The sequence below is a fragment of the Tinamus guttatus genome, unplaced genomic scaffold, assembly GCF_059628265.1.
Source record: "Tinamus guttatus ecotype Peru unplaced genomic scaffold, ASM5962826v1 Tinamus_guttatus_pri_ptg000510l, whole genome shotgun sequence".
NCBI classification, from domain to species: Eukaryota; Metazoa; Chordata; class Aves; order Tinamiformes; family Tinamidae; genus Tinamus; species Tinamus guttatus.
This window is the reverse complement of record NW_028289044.1, coordinates 346,196-370,230: the sequence shown is the minus strand read 5'-3', so window position 1 is coordinate 370,230 and position 24,035 is coordinate 346,196. Positions and strand designations below refer to the sequence as shown.

At 43.2% G+C, this 24,035-nt stretch overlaps 1 protein-coding gene across 1 annotated transcript; it reads left to right on the top strand.

Moving 5' to 3' along the window:
* Nucleotides 1–1,940: 1,940 nt before the first annotated feature.
* On the top strand, nt 1,941–22,935 carry FZD6 (frizzled class receptor 6). Its single transcript, XM_088533631.1, has 6 exons — nt 1,941–2,111; nt 15,499–15,695; nt 17,151–18,168; nt 20,199–20,347; nt 21,504–21,929; nt 22,430–22,935. The coding sequence occupies exons 1-6, from the start codon at nt 1,941–1,943 to the stop codon at nt 22,584–22,586; spliced, it is 2,118 nt and encodes a 705-aa protein (XP_088389757.1). The 3' UTR covers nt 22,587–22,935.
* The last annotated feature ends 1,100 nt before the right edge of the window (nt 22,936–24,035 follow it).

Here is a 24,035-nt window from a genome sequence, read left to right as displayed (position 1 = left end):
ACAGACTTAGTCAATGTAAATGGAGAAATCAGTAGAACCCTGCTGGAATTTGAATCTGCACTGAACACAAAGACTCTCTATGCCCCAGGAACTGATCACATCTCAGGAGCAGAGAGCCACTCAGCAGCTCCATCTGTAACTCAACAATATCTGCCTTAAAGTTGCTTCTTCAAAAGTTGAGCAGGGAGAGTGTCCTGTGCGCTCTTGGTGCTCCCTTTGCTAGAACAGCAGCGTGGATGTCCCAGAATTCATTAAAATAAAAATGCACTGTTTCTAGAGTGAAAAGGAGCTACTGAGAGACACCAGGACAGCAGCCAGCTGGAGGATGAGAGCTAGAAGAATGGCAAGGAATGATGTACGCAAGTGTCTTTGTACCACCAGGACACATTAACCGCATATCCTGCAAATAACAAGATGAAATTAATGTCATCTAGGAGACCTGCTGGCAAAATGTTAGTCACCTCCTCATTCGGTTGCTTGTTCATATAGCAAATTTATTTCCATTACTGCTATCAAGTGACTCCATTTGCTCAAATGGCAGAGCTATTTGGATCTGAGACAGGTCGGTATATCCTTGTAGTGAGTCATGCTGGTGCCAAAATGATTTCACATAAGGGAACCTGGAAGATTTTTTTATATATTTGTATATATTTGCATAGGATATTATGCAAAAAAAAAAAAGAAAAAGAGAGAGAGAAATCTGCATGAAGAGAGAGCTTTTAGATGTTTGTGATCCTCTGAATAACAACGAGCAACTTTACACTCTCTTCTCCCTATGGTCGGATTATCTGGTTTACGGATAAATATGCCTGACTCTGCACAGACTAGCTCGGGGCACATCAGCAGAAACGCAGAGCTGCCCGGACACAGTCAAACCGTCCCCGCACCTGGTTTGCATGTCTCGGCATCCCGTGTTTCCTGTTCCAGCACGGCAGTGCCGGCTGCTAGGATGGCTGAGCACCGGTCTGATGAGACCCAGGGTGGCTCCACGCAGAGAAATTTGCTTCTCCCTGCCTACTAATCTTCAACATTTCTATCTTCTTATTAGCTCGGGCCTAGCTGCTTGTGAGCAGGTAGATGCTGTAGGATGGACGTGTGTCTGGGCGGCCTGGGCTCAGCCAGGAGCACCGGTGGAAGGGGATGGTCTGCAGGCCCTTGAGCTTGGTCTGTAAATAGGAGCTCAGATCTGGAAGGTGGAGTTGGGCTATTTCTGCTTTATCTGGACTTATTTTGTCTTCACCACAGCATCCCTTTTCTTAGTAAATACATAAAAAAGGAAAAAAAAAACACTTTTCTTTCATTAAATTCAATTGCTCAATGCCTCACTCTTTCTCAACTTTATCCTCATCTAATTAGCGCCTGCACCAATCCTGCATTTTTTGCAGGGCTACAGAATAGGTATCTCAAGGGAAATGCCCCGCTGCTGAGTTGCAGAGCACTTACAGAACTCAGCAACAAGGTGGGTTCTTGGAATTAAAACGCTTAGTGGGAAATTTAGTGGACTTGGCACGCTTGCTTGGAAAACAAACTCCAAGACTGCACTGATAGAAGGGGGGCGGTTACTTCTGGAAACCCCGCAAATCACCGTAACGCTCCCACAACGCCTCCCCCGCCGCCGTTTGGCCGTTAAACCGCGGGGCCGCGCCAGGCCCAGGGGGAGGCCGCGGCGGGAACGCGGCGGCCGCCGCCCAAGTCTCGCGCGAGGGGCCCCGCGCGCCGCGGCCGCCATTTGAGGGCGGCTCCGGGGGCCGCGTCCCCGCCCGCGCCCGCGGGGCGGAGCTGGGAGCGGGGCCCCGCGCGGGCGGAACGGCCTCCGCGGGGCTGCGGCGCGGATGGGGGGCTCCGCGGAGCAGCGGCGCGGAGCGTGACGCGGCCAGGAAGATGCGCGTTTGGCGCCGCGCTCCGCGGCGCGGAGCGTCGCGCTGAGAGCGGCCGCGGCGATGGCGCTGCTCGTGGCGTGCGGGGCGCTGCTGGGCGCCGTGCGCGGCCACAGCCTCTTCACGTGCGAGCCCGTGACCGTGCCGCGGTGCGCGGCCATGCCCTACAACATGACCTTCTTCCCCAACATCATGGGGCACTACGACCAGGACACGGCCGCGCTCCGCATGGAGGTGAGTTCCGCGCGCCGCGGGGATCCTCCCCGGGGAAAGGCGGGAGCAGCGGCCGCTCCGAGCGGCCTGGGCACTTCCCGGGCACGGAGCAACGCTTGGAAATCCCTAGTCACGAAACTGGAGGGTACCGTGGCCCGCCTGGGCACAGGTGCTGCAAAAGCGGCTGTTCAGAAGTTGCTTTTTGTTACCTAGCGGTCCACCAAGGGTAAATCCCCAAGCTGTTTCTTATCCCTGTTCTCCCCTGAGATTTTTGCTTTCTGTTGTTTCTTCGCTTTAAGAGAAACTTTCCTGTTTGTCTGCAGTTAAAATATATTATTTTGCCTAACCTGGCTTTAGCATCCGGCTCCCTTGGGAAAAGGCCACCTTGTGGAAAGACTTTGCCAATAATAATAGCTGTAGAGGTGAGAGCGTCTCTGGGTGAGAGGCTTGTAAAACAAGTTTTAAACCAGTTTTAAGGATGGCTTTATAGTGGTAAGAGGAGGGGAAACCTCTTAGCTCAAGTCTGGAAAAGCTCAGTCTTGTGCTGTGCAAAAAGTGAAGTGAGTTGAAAATTCAAAAGCTTCTGCTATAAAGTTAAAGATAACATTGGAATTACTTACAAATACATGTGTTTAGTGTGCGTGGATAATGCAGGTTCTGTAGGCATTGGTTCCGATGGCAAAACATTTGTTTAGTGGGCGTGGGTTATTGTTTGTTTGTTTGTTTGTTTGTTTTTTCCCTCGTATTCCCAGGATTCCCGCCTTGGCCTGTAGCTGGAAGAGCACAGGCTCCCGCTGTATCTCCCCGTGGGGAGTTACAGCATTGAATGTCACAAGATGTGCATGTGAGCACGTTGGTGAGCGACTGAAGTGAGCCACAGATGCCAGGGAGATCAATTGCACGCCTTTTAAATGGGGAGGGAGCCTGTAGGCTTCAGCGCGTGAACTTCGTGCCGCCTCCTGCAGTCATCGTGTGCCTGGAACGTCGTCCGCAGCGTCTGCCGCTTCATCCGGCCGGGTGTGCTGTTGGTTCGTACCTGGCGTGGCTCAACCGAAGGCATTGAGCTGGGTGTCATCAGTATTTATGCCTTCCAGCCATGCTGCTGTTACAGCAGATAGGCTGCAGAGCCATTTTTATTAGTTTGCCCTTACTCAGTTTTCCAAACCTGTGCCTGGTGCTTTCCTCTTGTGTGGAAGGAGTCCCTGTGCTCGCTCAACACATTTGATGAAAACTGCGGTAGCAAGTTCTGTAACTTCCTCTTTCTTCTGTTTTGGCTACCTCGGTGCAGCAGGTGAGGGACATGACTCAGCCAACTGACCCGTGGCTCCTTGGAGCTATTTGCAGCAAGAGTGTCTGTTAGGGTTTGGGCTTTCCCTTCTCTGTTCTTCATGTCCTGTCACTGCCAGAGGCTGCCCTCTAATTGTGTGCAGCTCGCTACTGTAATGTAGACATTCCTCAGCTACTTCAATGTGTGGGCGTGCTCGTCTGCCTCGTTTCGCTTGTAACTGATCAGCGCTGATTGATTGATTGGTTGGTCGGTCAAACGGGATTTTCTGGTGGCCGGTAACGGCACCAGCACAGTCTGTCTGTGGCCATTGCGAGAGCAGAGGGTACCAGGATCCTCAGGCTCAGCTGTCAGGCAAGCTGCTTTCACAGCAAAGGCAGTGGAACTGTGGATTTATTTGGAATATTGTTTATTTGCATTTTGCAGCCATGAAGAGGCAGCAGGCTGGGAGGTGAAGGAGACATCTGTTGTTTTAAGAGCTTGAATTTTTCTGTAATTGGTAGTGCAAACTTCACTCATACCGAAGAATTTTAATAGTATGTTGGTTACAATTTCTTTCTTTTGATCTCCACTAGGAATGCTGAAAGGCTTTGTTTTTTTTTTAATTCCCCCTCTCTCTTTCCCTGTCCCCGCAGCCTGTTTTCAAGACTAGGCATGGTCTTAAAATGTAAACACTGGGTTGGAGTTTGAGGCTGTTAATACCTTTCTCACTTTAGTTTAACTGATTTTGAGCAAGCTATTTAATCATGCCATCCCAGGGTGTGTGGAGAAGACTTCTTCAAAAATCTGTTTTGGGCAAGAAAGGGATTTCATCTTAGTCCCATTTTCTACTTCTCCTATAGAAACTTCTTCCTGTTATTTTTTTTCTCAGAGTGTTTACTCTGAGGAAAAGCAAAGCAGAGTAGGTAGTGAAGAGGATGAGCTTCTCTTGAGGGAGTTTTCACTTGTCATAGGTGTGATAATTCTCTTATATATCCCATTCCAAGGGTCTGTAGGTGTGTGCTGCTGTGGGAAAGCTTGTACAGCTTTACCTGGCCAGAAGAACCTTCCACTTGCTGGCGTACCAGGCTTCTGTACCAGTTGCTTTGTCTCCTTTCAGCAAAGTTGCTACACTGGCCCTTTGGGAATGATGTCTTCATGGTGGTCCTCTCTGGAAAGGGTGATAGGCAGCCGCTGTTTTGGGTGGTGACTTTCATCTGGGAAGTCAGCTGGATCTGCAGCTATTTTCTCTTTCGTTTCTCCCTGATACATCAACTTGTCATGATATGCCATAAACCAGAACGCTGAACAGACTGAAGAAAGATTGATCCAATCTCATGATCTCTGCTCTAGGTGGTCTGGCTAATGGTGATAGTCCTTCTAGGCTCTTATTTTCTCCAACAAAAATTGTACAATTTCCAGATATGTTCCCACTCCCTCCCAGTTATATTCTTTTGGACCTTCAACTTGGTGGAGTGAGTTTAAGTTTGTTCTATACTTGGGATAGTTTTGCTAATGCAAATGCAGATTTTAGCAAAATAAAGGTGACTTAGTGCCATGAAGTTTACAGGTTTTGGAGGAGTATGTTGGTTTAACAACTGCTGGGCAGTGGAATCCAGTTATCTGCAGATCTTTGCATTGCCCTCATCTTTAAGCTGCTTACAGTGAGGCTGTTGGTGTTATTACGAGCTCAAGTTGGAATCTGGAGATCTAGACTTCCTTTACTGAAGGAAATGGATGGATGGAGCAGTAGTGCAGAAGCCCTTTTGTTGTGGTTTCATTAACACGTCACTTCTAATTCCAAGATAAATTACTTCAACTTTTTGGAGTAGGTCGTCAGTATAAAGCATCATTCCAGCAAAGCAGAGATTTTTACTCCATGATGAATTATTTTGTTTGTATCTCTTAGTCTGTTCTGCTTCGGTTCTAGACAAGCATTTAAGGCTTCCTGACGGGTAAGATCCACTGGTCTGTGTAAGTATAAAGGAAAAGGCTTCCAGCCAGTGTGTTCTTGCATTTAAAAAAAAAAAAAAAAGGCTATACAAAGTACTGGAAAATAACAAATAGAGAACAATAAAGTACCTCTGAGGGACTGGAAAAATGATTATTCAGTGTTGAATTTTTCCATTCACTCCTGAGTGCTTTGATCCTGTGACACAATGTGTTTGTCTACAGAAAGTACAATGGAGCCGGGTACAGCAGTGGGAGAGGTTAAACTGGCTGCAGTTCTCATACAATCTGCCCAAAACATTTTGAAATACCTTCAAAGGCTTGATGCAGGAGTCCTGTGTTTCTTGTGCTACTCTAAAACAATTTAAATTCTTATTTTAGGTGAATGTAGTTTTTAAAAGAAAACCAAGTGATCACAATTAATTTGCTATGAAGATGCCTGTAAAACCTGGAAACCTGATTCCTGTCAAACTTAAATTATTACATATATATGCGAGGAGGAGGCGGTGGCGGCTGATAAGAAAATAAAATCCACCTTCTGCAGAAATGTTAGGGAAATCTGTTCCCTGCAAGGCTGAATACCATCACCAAAATGTTCTGCTGAACTCACTGCGACCTGTGCAGACAGCCTGCCCCTCTCTCACCTAGCCTGTATGAGCAGTGTCTGGTGCAATTTGTCCTGTCCCCTTTAGCCTAAAGAGTCATCATACCTGTACTTTAAAACTTAAAGCCTAAATACTTCATGAAAATGAATATTTCTGATGTACTGAGAATCATCAGCTCTCTTGTAGAGAAGTTATGGCTAAAAGGTCAAAAAAAGAGCAGATGACACTGTCTTTCTGTGCCGTTCTGTACCATGCCCTACAACTAGGGGCAGGGAATATTTGGAGGGCTTCGCACATGCTTGCTGGCACGTGCGTGTGTGAGCTCTTGGGTGTTTCACAGAAACCAGACCATGGTCATTTCTTACAGTGGTGGGAAATTTGCAGTCAGTCATACCCTGTCTCTGCTCACTCCTCTTGATGGGCTAAATTGCTGCCGCCAACAAGAACTGTTTCATTCATCAGTAGTACCGAGGCTCTTCATCAAGTGTGATTATCCCATGATCCTTCGTCTGCACCCAGCCAAGCTAAAGTGTGTCATCCCATTACACTGCCTTTAAGCATATCAGTCGCCTGCAAAGCCCAAGGCTGCTTGTCCATCAGCCTTCCCAATCTGCTCAGTAATGCAAGCCATGCTGCCTTGCTCCCTGTCCAGAAAGGATGTGATTCCTAGGCGTTCCTCTTCATCCATGCGCAGAGGCCGTGTCCGTGCGAGCGTGCAGCTGGTGTCTCAGGAGTGGCTCCCGAGGTGAGGTGGTTAACATGCTCCCTGTCGCTCTAGATGCCATCCTCATGTGTTGAGCATCCTGCTGTACGTGGTGTTTGAAGTTGGCCTGAGGACGGCTATTTTGCAGACCTCTCCCTCGGCTGCAGCCCTCCCTGGGAAGTGCTGTGCTGTCGCTGTGTCCTGCAGGTGGTGACAACACATTGCTGTCCCCTCCACCATGGCCTGCAGCATGTCTCGTGCACTGCTAAACGCCCTAGTGGTTTCTGAGGCTTGTTGGGCTGCTGCTCCTCAGGCTCCCTCGTCTCCACGCCTGCTCTGTACTGGGCGTGAGGAGTGATGGGCTTAGTGCTGTCGCTGCAGCCTGCTCCTGGAGGACACCTGTGAATTAGTGTCTTTATGTGGGGTAGGAAATCCCAGGCAGAGCCGTTACTGCGTCTGGCACCGCTCTGCCTTGTGCAGGTCGTGGTCTGGGAGCTCAGCTCAAGCTGCTGCTGGGAACACATCAGCCTTGCAGTGGGGCACAGAGAGCACGAGCTTTGGGCCTTAGAAAGGTGCATTTGTCATTAGACTTCACCATTATTGCACACAGTCTTAGGAATGCTTTTGAGGAAGTGGCTGTTGCCCTGTGGAACCTCACAAACCCTGGCATCTGCTTCGTAGCAAAACAGTTTAGGGAGGACTAGTTTATTGAGGGTGATAAAGTGATCAAGATCTTGAAGGACGTTCTCAAAACTATCTTGCTTTGATTAATACAGGATGAATGATCATCCAGGCCTCGGCTGTTAGTGGGTTGTGAAAGCTGTTAACAAGATGCTTATTGCTCAAACTCATGTCCTTTCTCTCTCTGTGCCGCACCCCAGTGGAGGGGGTAACAGAGTTTGACCACAGAGCTTGTGTTCTCATTGATTTATTGGCTCTTGATTCGCTCCCTTTTGGGCAAACGTAGCTGCTTTGTCTGCCCTTGCCTTTTGGGCTTTTTTCTCTGTATCGTGCATAGCTGCGATTGCTGCTTTCACAGCAGCGATTTTCTTGCTTGAGGAGATGAGGAGGACAGTTCCCTGCCCTCTTCTGGGCTGTGTGCAGGAGGACAGAGACTTGTCATGGTCCAGCACAGCTCAAGGCAAGAGCAGTCGGTGGGTGGCACCAGGGGCCGGGCGAGCAGCCCTTGGAGCTGAGGGAGACGGAGCCGCTCTGCAGCAGCGGGACACAGGGCAGGCCTGGGTCCCTGCGCTCTGCAGGGCACGAGAGACCCTCTGAGCAAAGAAATCCTCCTTTCCTCATCACTAGTCCGTGGTGAGCCAGTGTAGGAAGCCTATTTTGTTGGCTGTGATGCCTCTGCTCCCACCTCACCCTTCTTTTTCCTGTTTCTCCTGTTCCAAAAGCTAGGCCTGTGGGTCCGAGTAAATAAAAGTTAAACAGAAGTAACTTAAGATGCAGGCATAAGTCTGCAGAGCAAAAGAGCTACTCAGGTTAGGATTGCTGCTAGACATTTTATCTTCCAAAAATTCAAGTTCTAACTGAAGAAAGAGTATCAGAACTTAAAGGCACATTTCTGCAAAAGATCAAAACTGTTTTCCCACAAGTTCTTAGGAATAAACATCACTTTTCTTAAAAGACCTTTTATATAGCTTTTTTCAAAACTTAAATACTGCTTTTGCTATTACAGTAATACAACAATCTTCTCTTTCGAATTATCTAAATTTATGTTTTCAAAGTGTAGCAAAGATAATGGTTATGGGAGAAGGGAGTGTAAAGTGGAACTCGGGTGAGTTGAGCGGCTGGGTTGGAAGCGGCTCCATCTGCCCTTGTCCCTGTCACCACCCACAGCTCCTGCCTCTGGCTTCTGCCTTCAACGGGGGCTGCTTGGCTGACACTGCCGACCATGAGGCAAGTCCCTGTTGAACCATGTGAAGCTTTGTGACTGAAGGGCAAGAAAGTCCTTAAATTTCAACTGCTGTGGAAAAAAAAAAAGATAATTCTGCACTGGCTAAGGGATGGTGAATGTCCTGGCTTTCATCTGATATGAGCTTGGCTTGGTTTTATTGGAAAAGGAGAGGTATCTTGCACAAGAGAAGAAGCACTGTCCCACCTGGGATAAATCAATAATGACAGGAAAGTCTCTTAACTTTAGATTATGCATTTTTCCAGCACAGGAATCACTCTTTATCTTCTATGTTGATATTATACCACTTTAATTAAAATACTTAAATATTCAGTGGAGCAAGTTCCCCAGGTTTCCTCAGGTTAGCGTATCAGTTAATAAGCTATGCATTCATGATGTCTCAGGTTTTTTAGATTGCAGAAATTTTTGTTTTATGGCAAAGTGGCAAAGGAGGCAACTAGATCCTTGCAAATTCCAAGAAGGGCTCCAGTCTGCTCTGTTTTGGGCTCAGAACAATAACTGCTTCTGCTGTAATTCCCTCCAAATCGGGAGCCTACCTCTAGATCACAGGTAGCTGCTGCCAGCTGTCTCAATGACTTGCTTCTAAACCGTGTTATGCACAAAACGGTCAGGAGTAAAGCCAGTTACTACAGTAAGAAATGGCAGAGACCTGAAGTATTTAAGAGTGAAGATTCTTGTGTGCCAAAGTTCAGCTAAAATGAAGCTCTCGTGGGAGTAGTCCAGACTTCGGAGGTTTGAGGGCCCACAGTCGTCTTAGTTTTTGTAGCTCATATTTGTCTTTTTATGCTATGTATAATATACATGGACATGAAAACACATATAATTGAAAGCATTGCCTAAATATTTCAGTTCTGTAATGCTCAGTAAAAATGCCCTTATGCCTTTTTTTGAATAGTAAATTGTAGAGGCTGTAATTTGATCTGTAATTTAGCTCAAGCTATAATTTGGGTTAGAACCACAAATGCAGTGAATTTTGCTAACAAGACATTTTGGAAGGTATTGAAATGCTTATGTTTAGTTTGTTTTGCCGTAACTTCTCTTACTGAGATGTAATGTTCCTGCTTATTTTGTTTCTAAACTTCTTATGATTTTAAAAATACGGGTGTGTGTATTATTTTTATGTTTAAGTATGTTAAAAGGAGACAGGGTCATGGATTATTTTACCTTAAATTTTGTAGTGTAAATTGCCAGTGCGTGAAAAACATAAAGAAGTTACCAATGCACAGAAGTTAAAAGCAGAATAGTCTGCTTTATCTGTGTGTACTTTTGGGGCTAAAAGGGCATGTTGAGGGTGCAGTGGGTGATGTATTTTTGGGGGGTGTTCAGTGCTGAGCGGCAGCCGGGGCATCAGAAACCTTCCCCCGTGAGCCTTGGCCTCACGCGGCGTTTGAAATGCTGGTGATTTCTCTTGTGAGCTTCGAACAGCTCATTGGAAGGTGGTTTTTTGTTTGTTTGTTTGTTTGTTTTTTTTTTTTTATACAGGAGCTAATGCTATTTTGACTAAGGTTAGAAAATACAGGTTACAATTGATACTCACTGCTGTCATCAGCAAATACTGGTTACTGCCCGCAATTCAGATACTCATATGGAGCGCTTGGGCCCTCACAAAGTTACTGCTAAATTAGCAGATTAGTTCATGCTATTTTCACTGGTGGTTTAGTGGGGGGTGGTTGACACGGCACTGGATTCGATGAGCTGCAGGCATGTTTCTGGTGTGCAACTCTGCTGGGGAAGTGGCAGTTCCCAGCAGACGAGTATCAACAAGATACGGTGCTTTAAACTGCCCCAGGCTCCTGCAAGGTAAGTATTTTTTCTAAATCCTTACGTATTAATTTAAAAATGCCTCTAATTTGCCCTTAATCTGAATCCATCCGTCTAACTTCCAATAAGAAGCAGCTAGTCTTTTCTCAACCCTGCTTTAAATTGATCTGATTTGAAAATAGAATTTAAATTTCATCCTTCATTTGGTGTCAAGCATGAGTCCATTTATTGCTCGTGACTTAATCAATTGTGTGAATTAGAAAACTTGGCAGACACGAGGAGATCGCCCCTTTGCCCAGCCCGTCTGGGCGCTGCGTTCGTCTCCCTGGTATGATACTAATCTCGTTTGCACGGGGTCCAAAATGACTCCATTGAAACAGTTGTGTGGGATTCAGTCGGCCGTGCTCCGTTCATTTCACTCTTTTAATTGAGATCTTTATAGAGGTGGCTAAGGATATCATGAGGATTAATTGTAGACTTAGCTCGCTGAGTGTGAAGAGTAGTAACTGCCTGTCCATTGGACACCAGAGCATTTATGTGCATGGTGGTTGTAGCACATCTGAAAGTGAGCTTGTGAAATGAGGGGTGTTTAGGTTGTGAGGCTGTATGGTGATTCCAGAATGACGCTTACTGGGCAGCATTTGGGTTTGCATCTGGCACTGTAACTTACTTGAGACCTTAATGAGACCTCCCCTTTAGGTGAGGTCTGTCTCCCTGTAAAGCCGGCGAACAGTTTCATGAATGAGAATGTGTCTTTAATATAGATAGGAATCGTGATTGTAGCGATTCCGTCCTAACAACACGCTGGAATGGCCTGCGTCGCGCTGGCCTCGGGAGCTGGCTTCTTGCTGCTGTAGGCTGTGGTCAGTGTATTCCAGCTTGCCTCCTGCTTCCTGGGGTTTGTTTCCGTTGCCAAGTAGGGGAAGATAGAAATTTTTATTTTAGGGCTTCCACTGGCTACGTGAGGCTCCACTCTTGGTTTTAAACCAGCCTGGTTTTGCTCTATTTTAGCACGTCCATCACCAATGACAAAAAAACTGCAGCTTTTTGCAACTATTCGTCCTGTGATAGCAACGCTCGCTGAGACGTGCCAGGCACTGTCCTGGAAAAGCCTCCCGCTCCACGTGGCTTGCGCCACCTCCGAGGCCTGAGCCTCCTAATGGGGAGAGGGCTGTGGAAGCCAGGTCTAGATTTACCGGTTTGCTGAGTCCGGGAGCGTGGTCTCGGGTCGGGGTGCTCGGGACACGCGCGAGTACGTGCATGCAGCCGCTCGATGGGACGTGCTCGGGACGCCTGGGAAGCTGGTGGGAGAGGGGGAATCCAGGCTGGGGCAGCGGCTGCTGCTGGAGCCCTGGGAGCAGGAGGCTGCTGCGTTTGTGCAGCCTCTTGCTGTGCTTGGAGCAGGGCTGAAGGATTAGGCTGCAGGACCTGCTATAGCAGCCTTGAAGCAACTAATTCTTGCTTGTAGCAAGCTTGTGGCCTCGGCTTCCCGTTCCTTGTGGCTCGACGCTGCCCGGCAGGAGGAGGGAATGCTTTGCCTGCCTTTGGCGTGTTTTTATTTTAGCTTTTACAGTCCATCAGGAAATGCAGGCCTATTATTTTGGGTAACTGGAAGTAAAGCCCACATCTAAAGATATGTAATTATGAACAGTGTTTTGAGCCCAATTCGTGACCTCTTCTGATACTTTTAAATGGTAAAAGTAGACTGTTTCTGAGAACAAGTTTATGTATTGCAAATCCTATTTGCCTGTACTTAAGGGAGAGCTCTATGTTTTGTAGACTTGTTTTGGTCAAGGGAGCTCATTGCTTATAAAATCGATTGAAGTTCTTCGAGAGATTTCGTACAACTATTGTAAAGAAAGATTCAGCCAATTTATATACTTTAGTTTTCAAAAGTATTTTGACATGGTCCATAGCCCAGGGTTTTTAAAGAAACTGCTGAAACTCCAAAGGGCATTTTCTTTTCTAATACCTGCCTAGAAGAAGGTGAAGAATAAAAGGCAGGAATGAATAACCCCCCCCCCTTATTTTTTCTTCCACAATGTACAGTGTAAAAATCATTAGATGATAGAGTGATTCTATAGGAAATATATGACCGGAGGGGTTCCCCAGTCGTCTGGACTGACACTTGTGGTAAATAGCTAATTCATAAGTGATCTGGCAAAGGGCAGGATAATACATTTGCTTAGAGTGCAAAACTGGAGATTTGCAGAGAGCTCTCATGTAGATGCAACTGGACACTAAAATAGCAGATGAGATTTGGGATTGGAAAATGCAGGATAATGAGTGGAGGTAAAAGTAATCCCAACTACTCATACAGCTAAGGGGGCACAATATTAAATTAGCTGCTGTTACTCAAAAAATAATTGTTGGAATCTCTAATAATACTACAAAAGGTCTCTTTGAATGCTGGAAATGGGAAGTTGGTGTTCAAAGACAAGCAGAATGCTACATAGATTCAGAAAGGAATAGGAAAAAAAGTAAAAACTAGTATTATGTTAATGTGTAAATTCAAAGCATGCTTACACCCCTCGTGTGTATACATACATGTTACATACACACACACACATATATGTTTGTATATACATACATGAAATATGCACATGAGAGGATAAAAAAAAAAATGACCCAAAGTATACAGCAGATCCTATATGAGGACACTAGTCCTAGATTAATGAAGAGATAATCTGGGGCCTGTGAAAAACCATGATGGCAGGTTGGCAAAATGGCATTGGAAGAGCAGTGAATAATCTGGGAGCTGCCTTAAAAAGGCACGGGCTAAGTCACGATACCTTAGGAGTTACCTAAAACTCCTAAACCAGTAAAATATGGTGCTTTCTTGGACAGTGCCTGGTTAAACTATGCGACAGAACTTCCTGCAGGAGTACTTTATAAATTCAAAAAGGGATTAGATACGTTCCTGGGAAAGAGCATCTCTGGATATCCTTTAGACAGGACGCCCTGGTCCAGCCTGCAGCTCGGGAGGTCTCCCGAGCCCCGATGCTCAAGGCCGGGAGACGTCTGCTCCTCCCGGGCTCATGTTGCACCAGCTAAGCAAACACTTGGTCTGACTCCACAGGGCTGCTCCTGCTTCCAGAGCGCCTCGTTTCCTGCTCCTCATTTCAGGCGTCAGCAGGTAAAAATGTTTTAGCTGAAGCTAAAGGGATGGTTGTAGGACAGTTATTCTCACAAGCAACGCCTGTGGCTTTCTGCTTCCTGCCATTTACCTTTTCTGCGGAATACTTATAAGTAGGCACCTGGTTTTAAACTAAAAACATGTTCTTTAAACTCCAATATTCAGCCAATTCAGTAATTTAATTCTTGCGTGCATGTAATTTTTCAGTGGTCAATATCTAGCTCTGATTTATGGCAGTGTTACTGATAGCAGTGATTGCTGTTAAATTTTATCTTTTAAGCATTTTTATATAACAGGCATTTGAATTATGTTTGAATGCATAGGATCGGTCCTGAATCCTGCATTTCTTAACTAGACAAATCCCATTATGCTCTCCGTATCTTTTCTTCATCCTTTCTGAATGGAGTGAGCTTACTTGTGTAGCCTCATTTGGCACATTATATCGGGTGACGCTGTGCAGAACTTTAGCTGTTACTCAAAACATCTACTGAAAAAAAAATCAGACAAAATCACTTTTAGAAATATGAAAATCATGTTTTGAATTGCCACTTTCCAGAGAAAACGTTGTTTTATGCAAGTCTGCATAAGTTTGAGCGGCATCTTAAAAGTGGCTATAGAAAATGAATTTTAATTTTTAAATCAACCAAATGAGATGAATTGTGGGTAAAAAGGGAAGGAATTAACAATGATTTTTACAAAACTTAACTTAAAAAATAAATTCAGTTCTTGTAAGAGATCTATACAGGTACACAGGTTATTGTGTTTATTTTATCCGAAGGGGAAGAAAAGAGCCGAAGTAAATATCGGTGCTTTCAAAGTTAGTTGCATGATTTTTATGCAAAGGAAATTTAATTCATTGCTCTTACCCCGTCTTATGTTCTCTGTCCCTCCCACATTCCTGTGTTTATTGGTGACGCTCCTTGAGGATTTGTAGCTATTTTGAAGGGGGGAATACTGTCATTTTACCAGTATCTTTCCTTCTGCGCTGCCTGCTCAGCGATGAGCCCGGCCCTTGGCTGTGGGTATGTGGTAACTTGGGATGTTCTCGGGCTGACAGAACTAAGGGCTCTGGTCTAGACCCAGACATTAGGCCTTCCTTTGCCAGGCACTGGTTGATGAATTCAGATATGCAGCTGTTATCACCAAAAAATTAAATAAGAAGATAATTGTAGCACTGTTTTGTACTGAAAGCTCTGCCTGCTTTCAAAGCTTCATGCAGTGTCTGTTTATCTGCAGCCTTCGAGGTGCAGTGAATGTCTTGGCTGTCCTGGCACGTGTGCGTATCGGCAAGAAGCGATACGGAGGTTCCTTTTCAGACACAGAAACACACAGCTCTTTGGACAGGCAGGTTGCTTGTTCTCTCAGACGGCTGGGTTGCAAAAGACGTGATTTTTTGCAGACTTATCCATGGGTTAATTCCCTCAGTGTTACGATGGGATTTAAATTCACTTGTTCTGCCTAAATGAACCCAAGCAGGAATGTTTACCTGTCGTCACAGGCAAAGCAAATAGCAACCCCCGCAGGGTCTGGGTACGTAGTAACTCACTGGTGAAGGGACAGACCACCTCAGTCCTGCTGAGATGTGGACTGCAGTGGTCACGAGAAGCTGTCGATAGGAGGAGGAGGGTGATGAACGTGACCCAGCGCTCAGGACTGGAAATGTAAGTGCCACAGAGCTACAGACACACGTGCTTCCTGGAGTCTCCGGCTGATTATTTGGAAGTTGATTGGTGAACATAGGAAACTAACCTTATACCCCATGTTTTAACATCTTGGGCTTTGGTAATTATACCTTGGAGACTTTTGTTTTTATCAAGTTGGCAAAATCAAACTTTGGTCGTTGGAGATGGGCCAGATCTCCATGCTGGAGGCGCTGGTGGAGCTCGGGGTCAGCTCTCTCCTCAGCCAAACCGCTGGGATCTGCTCCCTTTGTGCAGCAAATGGTGTTCACCCCTCTTTTTACTTCTACAGGGGAAGAAATACGAGCCACAGTGATGAAAAATAGTTTTACTGCCTTGAATTATCTTTCAAAAATCACTAACCAAAGTCTTTTTCTTTCTTAAAGCCTTTTCTTACCCTTATGAATCTTCACTGTTCACCGGACGTCCACACATTTCTGTGCAAAGCGTTTGTCCCTGCCTGCCTGGAGCAAGTCCACGTGATCCAGCCTTGCCGGAGCCTCTGTGAGAAGGTGTATTCCGACTGCAAGCAACTCATGGACACTTTTGGGATCGTGTGGCCTGAAGAGCTGCAGTGCGACAGGTAGGGTGCTCCTTCGGGGTCAGGTTGTGGAGGTGATGTTTTCAAACACAGCATATTTGATCTAGATTAGACTGGAAATCTTGACAATCTGTTTAAAAAAAACATTTTGTTGTAGTCTCCACAGCGGAGACACAACTGTTAACTGCATAGCAGTATTTTTTATTATTCATCACCTGCATTTCACGTAAGCAATTTTGATTCCAGTTACAATAATGTTCTGCAGCTGTAAGTGCTCTTCACTATTCAGATTTCCAGAGAAGCTTTTTTTCAACAAACACTTAAATTTAAATGAAGTATTAAATGTTACAGCATAGATTTCACTCTCTCATCTCTGAACTAGAGACAATAATGTGTACTTCACAGGGAGTTTATAAATAATTTGCTGATATATAAAGCACTCTATCTGAATGCACACACAGCACTAATCACTTAAATGAGCAAATTAAATCTTCTTTTACTTTCCCTGTGCTGCGTGCCAAATGTCTGCTTTTTTTTTTCCACAAGGATTTCACCTTTTTCTCAGAGTATTTCAGGTCTTTGTTTCTTTTTTCCACAAGGATTTCACCTTTTTCTCAGAGTATTTCAGGTCTTTGTTTCAGAGAGGACAGCTAATATTGTATCTGGGAAGCAAATGGGCGCTCTAAAATCTATAATGTAATAAATGTTATTTTAAACTTACACTTAAGCTCAGAAGGCATATAAATAAAAGTCCCATTTTTATGGGACACAAATGCTTACCGGTTTGACTTATGCATACAGAGTGTAGCCACAGTGCTAATCCTAGAGTATTAATTGTATGTGTAGCTCACCTGTTTTGTTCAGGTCAACCCTCGAGCAACAGAGTATTAAGCAATTTTTAAGCAAGTGCTATGGAGCTGTAAAATTTGCAAAAATAGTGATTAGTTTCTGCTATACCTGTACCTATATATTAGTTTTTTCTTGACTCTTTCAATTTGGTAGTTTTTGTAATACTGACATCAGCAGTGAAATATTAGAGTAACACAAAAAGTTGTAATTCCATAGCGTCATATACTGGGCATCAGTAAATCCTTGCTGCTGTCAGCCTTCATTCCATGTTCTTGATGGAAACTTATTGCTTAACCAGTTCATTTGACAATGCGTCTCCATCCATATACAGTTATCCCGATGGAAAAATCTACTGTAAATATTTTTATATGCGTACGTAAAGTTTTGATGCGGACTGAAACCATAAAAAAAATTGCAGTTTTGGTAGGAATTCAAACAGTATTTGAATATTCTTTTAAACTGGAAATAGAATCTTAAGTCTACTGTTTTTAATGTGCTACCTGATTTTAGTCTCACAAGTCATAGTTTGCATCATCTATAGAATTTAACAGTGCTTAGAAGAGTATTTTTTCTCACTTATAAAGAATCATAAATTGCAGGTGATAACGAGGGGTATTAAGATGTCTTCTGCTCTGTTAATTCATGTAGGCTGGTCAGTTGTGATGAGGCTGCTCCCGCCACTGCTGCCGTGACCGCGGACGCACACGGGACTCAGAAGACCCCGGGAGAGACGCGAAGGGATTACGGATTCTGGTGTCCACGACACCTACACACTTCCAATGGACAAGGCTACAAGTTCCTAGGAATTGATCAGTGTGCACCCCCGTGTCCCAATATGTACTTCAAAAATTATGAATTGGATGTTGCAAAGAGCTTCATTGGGATAGTGTCAATTTTTTGTCTTTGTGCTACTCTCTTCACATTCCTGACTTTTCTGATCGATGTGAAAAGGTTCAGATACCCAGAGAGGCCCATCATATATTACTCGGTCTGTTACAGCATAGTTTCTCTCATGTACTTTATTGGGTTTTTACTTGGAAATAGAACTGCCTGTAACAAGGCAGATGATAAGTTAGAAGTTGGTGAAACGGTGGTTCTTGGCTCCCAGAACAAAGCCTGTACCGTCCTCTTCATGGTTTTGTATTTCTTCACTATGGCAGGAACTATCTGGTGGGTGATTCTCACCATCACTTGGTTCCTTGCAGCAGGAAGAAAATGGAGTTGCGAAGCCATTGCCCAAAAGGCCATGTGGTTCCACGCGGTCGCGTGGGGGATACCTGGCTTCCTAACTATTATGCTGCTTGCAATGAACAAAGTTGAAGGGGACAATATCAGCGGAGTTTGTTTCGTGGGGCTCTATGATCTGGATGCGTCTCTGTACTTTGTGCTTTTGCCGTTGTGCCTTTGTGTTTTTGTTGGTCTCTCTCTCCTTTTAGCCGGAATTATCTCTTTAAATCACGTGCGGCAAGTCATACAGCACGACGGCAGGAACCAAGAGAAGCTCAAGAAATTTATGATCCGAATTGGAGTTTTTAGTGGTTTATACTTGGTGCCGCTTGTGGCGCTTCTTGGGTGTTACGTCTATGAACTGGTGAATCGGAAAATCTGGGAAACAACATGGGTCTTCGACCACTGTAACCAGTACCATATCCCTTGTCCTTACCAGGCAAGTAACAGATTTCTTGATAATTAATACAGCAAGCTTGAATAACATTGTCATGTGTCACTATAGGGCAATGCGGTTCAGCAGGTTATTTTCAGTTTAAGTAAGAATTTGAGAACATGCAGTGATGGGTTGTTCTTAAACCAAAATGTTGTCCTTAAGCCAAAATATCACACTTCTGTTGTCAAGTTTTTCACTGATCAGGTAGATATTGCTCAGCAATTAAATTCCAACTCACAGCTTTCAAAGGATTATATAAGCCTGAAAATACTGGAACTTCACGATAAAGTGCTCGTGTGTATATGTGCTGCTTTCCACCCAGTATCTATTACTGAAAACAGTTGCTCTCTACTTTCTTGCCTGGTTGTACAGCTTGGGATCTTAGTGCCAAAGGAGAATTTGCTTCAATTTCAGTCAAAATTGAAAAGTAGATTCTTGAAAATTGAGTCTAAATTGGATTTAAAATGTTGCTTATAACCACAAATTTAAAATCACTGTTATTTCTCTCTCTCTCTCTCTTTTTTTTTTTTTTTAAAGCATAGAAGTGTGAGACACTTGCTCACAAAACAAATTTCTAGGATATTTTTTACATGATGGTTGTCACTTGCAGCCTAATTTGCAGTAAGGTGAAATCATCATCAACAAATATTGAAAGTTTGTTCTAAATTGCTGGTATGTTCTTATTTAGCAGATTTTTTTAAAAAATCCTTCTTTAGAAAGGCTTTTAAAGTACATCTGTACTTGTTCTCTACAGATTCGATTTTCTTGTAAATACATTAAAAACTCCCTGTAATCCCAAGTGATTTGTGGCTTGTGCCTCTGATTTAAGCGCAAATATGAAAGCAGAAGCTATTGCTGAGAGAACTGCAGGTTTCTCATGTCATCTTTCATTGCTTTGCACTTATTTGTAGTTTTACTGCCATAAACTACCATTATAAAGAGGAATATAAACACAGCATGTGGCATAAGGCTCAATCCTTCCACATTCTTAAACATCCTCTATATTTCCTATGTTGAAATAAATATAAGCTAAGAATATCACAACTCGCAGCCTTCTTGGTTGTTTTTGTTGCCATTAACGTTCTTACCATGTGCACGGTCTTCAGTGGGTTTTTAGCGCAGCTCCGTACAACATAAATGACCAAAAATAAGGTTGACAGTAGTTTTATTCTTCTTAAAGACTTGTCTTGAAGTGCTTAAATATAGCAGTTCAGGGTAATAAAGAAGAACATGTCTTCTCATCCTCTAACTAACCTTTTGGAGAGAGAAAGCAGCAGGGACTGTTGCACAAAAACATGCTTGATCAGACCCATCCCTATAATAAACAGCACTCATGAACTACCCAGGAGCTTAAAGTTGCACTCCCAGCCTTGGCTTGCTTACAGGCTTCTTTTTTACATTGATCAGGTCAAAACCAAATAAAAACAAACTTCCATTTAAGTAAAAAGTGTTACCTACCTACCAAAGATAGGGGCTTTCGTCGATGGAATTGGCATGTAAGCAGATAACATAAATTAAATCTGCAGCATGGGAGGAGAAGATAATAATCTCTTACTGAGTTAAATGTCTGAGCTCCTATGATCTTGTTCTGCAAAGAGGTGGATTAATTTTGCAATAAACAGCAGAGAGCAGCTCTGTAATTCCCTGCGGCTCCCTGAAGATGCTGCCTGATCTGATTAACTCCAACTCATCCCTTTATTGTTCCTTTCAAGTTGAAGGGCTCAAGCTCCCACATACCAACTGCCACTGAAGAACATGCTTGCTAACACTGTTACACTGTTAAAATTACCTTTCCTTCCAATTTAAAAGAAAATATTTCCTTCTAACTAATCTCCTCTGTGTTTTCAGCTATAACCTGCAAGCAGATATTTACCTCGCTTGACTCTACATGTTGTACATTTGTCTACAGTACAAGCCTGAACAAGCAAGAAAGAACATCTTTCCCATGATTTGTTTGTTTTCTGAACATAAAATACAAATGAACATGTATTTTTTTTTCTTCTGTGTATTTATTAAACTTCATTATCTTCTAGGCAAAGGTATTAGCAAGACCAGAAATATTTTTGTTTCTGATGAAATATCTACTGACCTTAATTGTTGGCATTTCTCCAGTCTTTTGGGTGGGAAGTAAAAAGACCTGTTCTGAATGGGCCAATTTCTTCAACAGAAACCGCAAAAGAGAGTAAGAACTTCTCTTTATTATTATTTCTGGCTTTTAAAGTGCGTATTTTAAAATATGTTGGATGTAAGACATTTTCCTTAAATATAGCTCAGGTAATCAAAGTGTCATCTTTGGGCTCTCTCTTTTTGGAGCTTAAACGCTGCCTAGGGAAATAGACAAAATACCAATGGAATCTATGGAAATTTTATGTAGGCAATGACGTCTTTGACTACCTTCTCAGAAGACAGAGGTCTGTTTCTCACTCCCATTTAACTCGGGGAAGGTAACTCTGCCATCAGCTTGCCCTTCCTCGGCTGCCGCTGCGCGGAGCTGTGTTTGCTGCCATGCAACAACAGCACGTCCTGGGCTTTCCTTGTCTGCCCTCCTTGTGTTATTTTAGAAGTACTTGCATTGTGCCCTACTCAGTTTCACTTACTGTATTGCACCACTTTTTTTCTTGAACAGAGTAATCCACTTTTATTACTGAGTTTTTCGTAAAATTCTGTCTCTGGATAGAAACAGATTATAAACAGAGTCTTGGTTTCCTATAGTTGTTCTTTTCTTTCTTCTTTATTCCGTGATTCTTTCTTTTTAGGTTACTACTTATAGATTATGAATGTGTTTTTAGATCTCTCTATTCCTGTGCATTTCCCACACCAGCAGTCGTAACATCCTTTTGGTTTATATCTGCATTCCTTGATGATGAGCTCCCTTCCCTCTCCCTTCTTTTCCATTTCCTGTACATTTTTCTGGTTTCAGATGTTAACGTTTTTCAGTCATAAGTTTTTAAAAATAAGTCAAATTTGTAAGTCTACCATTTCTTCACTCGAGCAAGGTTTGCATTAATAAATTTAATTTAGTAATACAGCTGCTTATGCACTAATCCTACTTTCCTTTCTTAGATGATTAACCCCCTGACACCATTGGAGCTGCTTGCTGAAGTAAGAGATGTAGAAATTGGCTTTAATTGTTTCCCAGACATAGTAACTCCAGAGCCATTATAACCAGATTTTTCCCCCTCTTCACATGTAATTGTTTTCCTCCTGTTCATTACATCCAACTCAGATCACCCCATTGGTTGCTATTCTTATACATTTTTGGTTTAAGAAACTATGTATTACAGTAATTATCTGAATTTATGCTCTTAATTTAGTCACACTTTTGTATTTTCTTTCAGTCCGATCAGTGAGAGTCGCAGAGTGCTGCAGGAATCCTGTGAGTTTTTCTTGCGGCACAATTCCAAAGTTAAGCACAAAAAGAAGCACTACAAATCCAGCTCACACAAACTGAAAGTTATTTCCAAGTCCATGGGGACTAGCACAGGTGGCACAACAAATCACGGAACCTCTGCAGTCGCGATCACTAACCATGACTACTTAAGCCAGGAAACTGTTGCAGAAATTAAAACATCTGCAGACTCGTCTGAGAAAGAGGTGGAGGCAGATGGAGCCCAAAAAGGCGAGGGGAGCGAAGACTTGTGTGGAGACCACATGTTATCCAGTTCTAAACTGACTGTGGATCAGGTGGAAAAAAGAAGCAAAGCAGATACTTCATATGAATTGAGCAGCTTGTCTGGGAGCGTGAAGAGAATAGGTGAAGGAAGGTAAGACTTTCGACCTCCTCTTTGTGCTGCATATTTACATCATCAGTACTCCTGTGTATTTGCTGTTTCTCCTATATCTGAGGAGTCAGTATGCAATCAAACCTCAGCTGTCAACAAAGAATGCTGTAATTCTTAAACATTTTTTTTTCTATAGGGTCTCACATCATGTAGCTTTAGCCTGCAGGCTAATTGTTTAGGATTTTTTTTAAGTGACAAGTGCCAGAGCTTTAGCTCTTACGATGTTTTTCTTTAAAGATCTTTGAGCTAGATTTAAGGTACAGTGCTACAAAGCTCAGAAAAACATGTCACTGGGGGTGTAGAGAAATGTGTGGCTGCCATACATTGTGGAAAAGAACAGGCTCCCAGGATTATGCAGAACTGCATTGAAAAGAACACAGCTGAAGTTGCATTGTGTTTGCTGCTATAAACGTGTTTCCTTTTCAGAGTAATGTATTGTGCTTAAAACTGACTTTCTGTGTTTTATTTTTAATTACTTACAGGTTAACTCCTAAAACTGATTTTATGGAATCTCCTCCTTTACAAAGCAGCAGTTCCCTAATACCCAATGTCTCACAGACTGGTTCCATGTCACTACTTGTCTACTCAGCTTCGGACACCAGGAAAGAGTTGGATTCTGGAAACAGTTTAAACCCTTAAGAGATTGCATACGAACATTTTCAGTTTCTAAAACTGATAAGGATTCTGCATTACACTGGAAATAATGGATATTCTGTGCCTTATAAAAAAAAAAAAAAAAAGACACATACCCTGTTTTGCACTTATAGAAATGTAAGTTCTGTAGTGGGGCAACTAGCAATAATGTACTATACTTAATCCCATCCAGGACTAATGGAAACAGAAATTCTATAGGACACAGCTGGATTGACTGGCAGTAATTAAGAGATGAGAGAAACAATTATTATTCTCAATATTAAGAATACTTTGTAATAACTTGCATTAAAATAATGCATAGGAAGCAGTGTTACTTTTCAAAAGTTCCATCTGCATCTTCAAAATTTTCAGATCTTGTTAATAACCCTTTCTCTTTTAACTCTATCTTAAAAGTTTCTATCACTGAGAATTGACATACAAAGGTTTTACAATACTTTGCAAGGATTGTGAAGTACAGTATGTGTTTTAAAATGCAAATAGAAAAATACAACACTCTTTAAGCTATGTATCAGGACATAGCAATTGTAGCACTGTTACGGTAGTCTGTACACTGAATATGAAAGGGAATGTGGAATTAGTGATTTATTTTGTACATAGAAATGAATTATGTAAATAACTGACTGCAAAAGATGAATATTCAGAACTACTGTTCTGCACGTGCTGTACAAGCTTGGTAGTGGGCTTCAGCAGATACTACTGAAGTCTGCAGTCTTGCAGTAATCCAAAAACAAAGTAAACCAGAAAATCCCTTTGTACATAACGTGCACCACAGACTGCACACAAAGGCAGGGCGGGTGGGACACTGGCATCGTGTTCCAGGGATGGGACAGTAAATGCAGGAGCTCTGGAAAGGGCTTCCTGATGGGGCGCCAGGACCTCACGCGGGGCAAGAAAACAGCAGATACCTGAGGGCCTGAGGACAGAATGGGAAGTTTACATTTTTCTACTGAGCTGCAATGAAAGTGTCTCTGTCTTCCTTTGTTTCTATGCAACTGACTTGAATTTTTAAAAAATTCTGTGTAAAAGTATCCTGCAGAAAATAATTTTTGAGTTAATATATAGGCTTGTTCAACACTATTTTTACTTAAAATGAAACCTTAATACTTTTTCTATAAAGTTTAATTTTCTATCTGCTATAGCAATATATTTTCTTTAAATCAAAAAGTCCTTAATACAAGTAGCCTTTTTATGGAGAGGGTGGCTTTCAAGAGCAAGTACTACTCATCCAACATGGATAAGAGTTTCGTGATCCGGCTCTTAAGAAATCCTGGCTTCACTGAAACCTGTGTAATTCATGTAGGTAATTGGGGAGCAGGATTTGGCTGTTGGTCTAACCCTAAAGGTCAGTGCGTTTTGTCAGACCGTTCAGCATTCTGCAGTTCTGTTACTGGTGATGTGGCTGCTTTTCTGTGCTGGGCAGAGAAGTTGCTCCCT

Bases quoted from the DNA above. Each gene is read 5' to 3' on its own strand.
- FZD6 (XM_088533631.1), top strand. From the start codon at position 1,941: ATGGCGCTGCTCGTGGCGTGCGGGGCGCTGCTGGGCGCCGTGCGCGGC. The intron at 18,169-20,198 runs GCAAGTAACAGA...ATTATCTTCTAG, and splicing joins ATATCCCTTGTCCTTACCAG to GCAAAGGTATTAGCAAGACC. The intron at 21,930-22,429 runs GTAAGACTTTCG...AATTACTTACAG, and splicing joins AAGAGAATAGGTGAAGGAAG to GTTAACTCCTAAAACTGATT.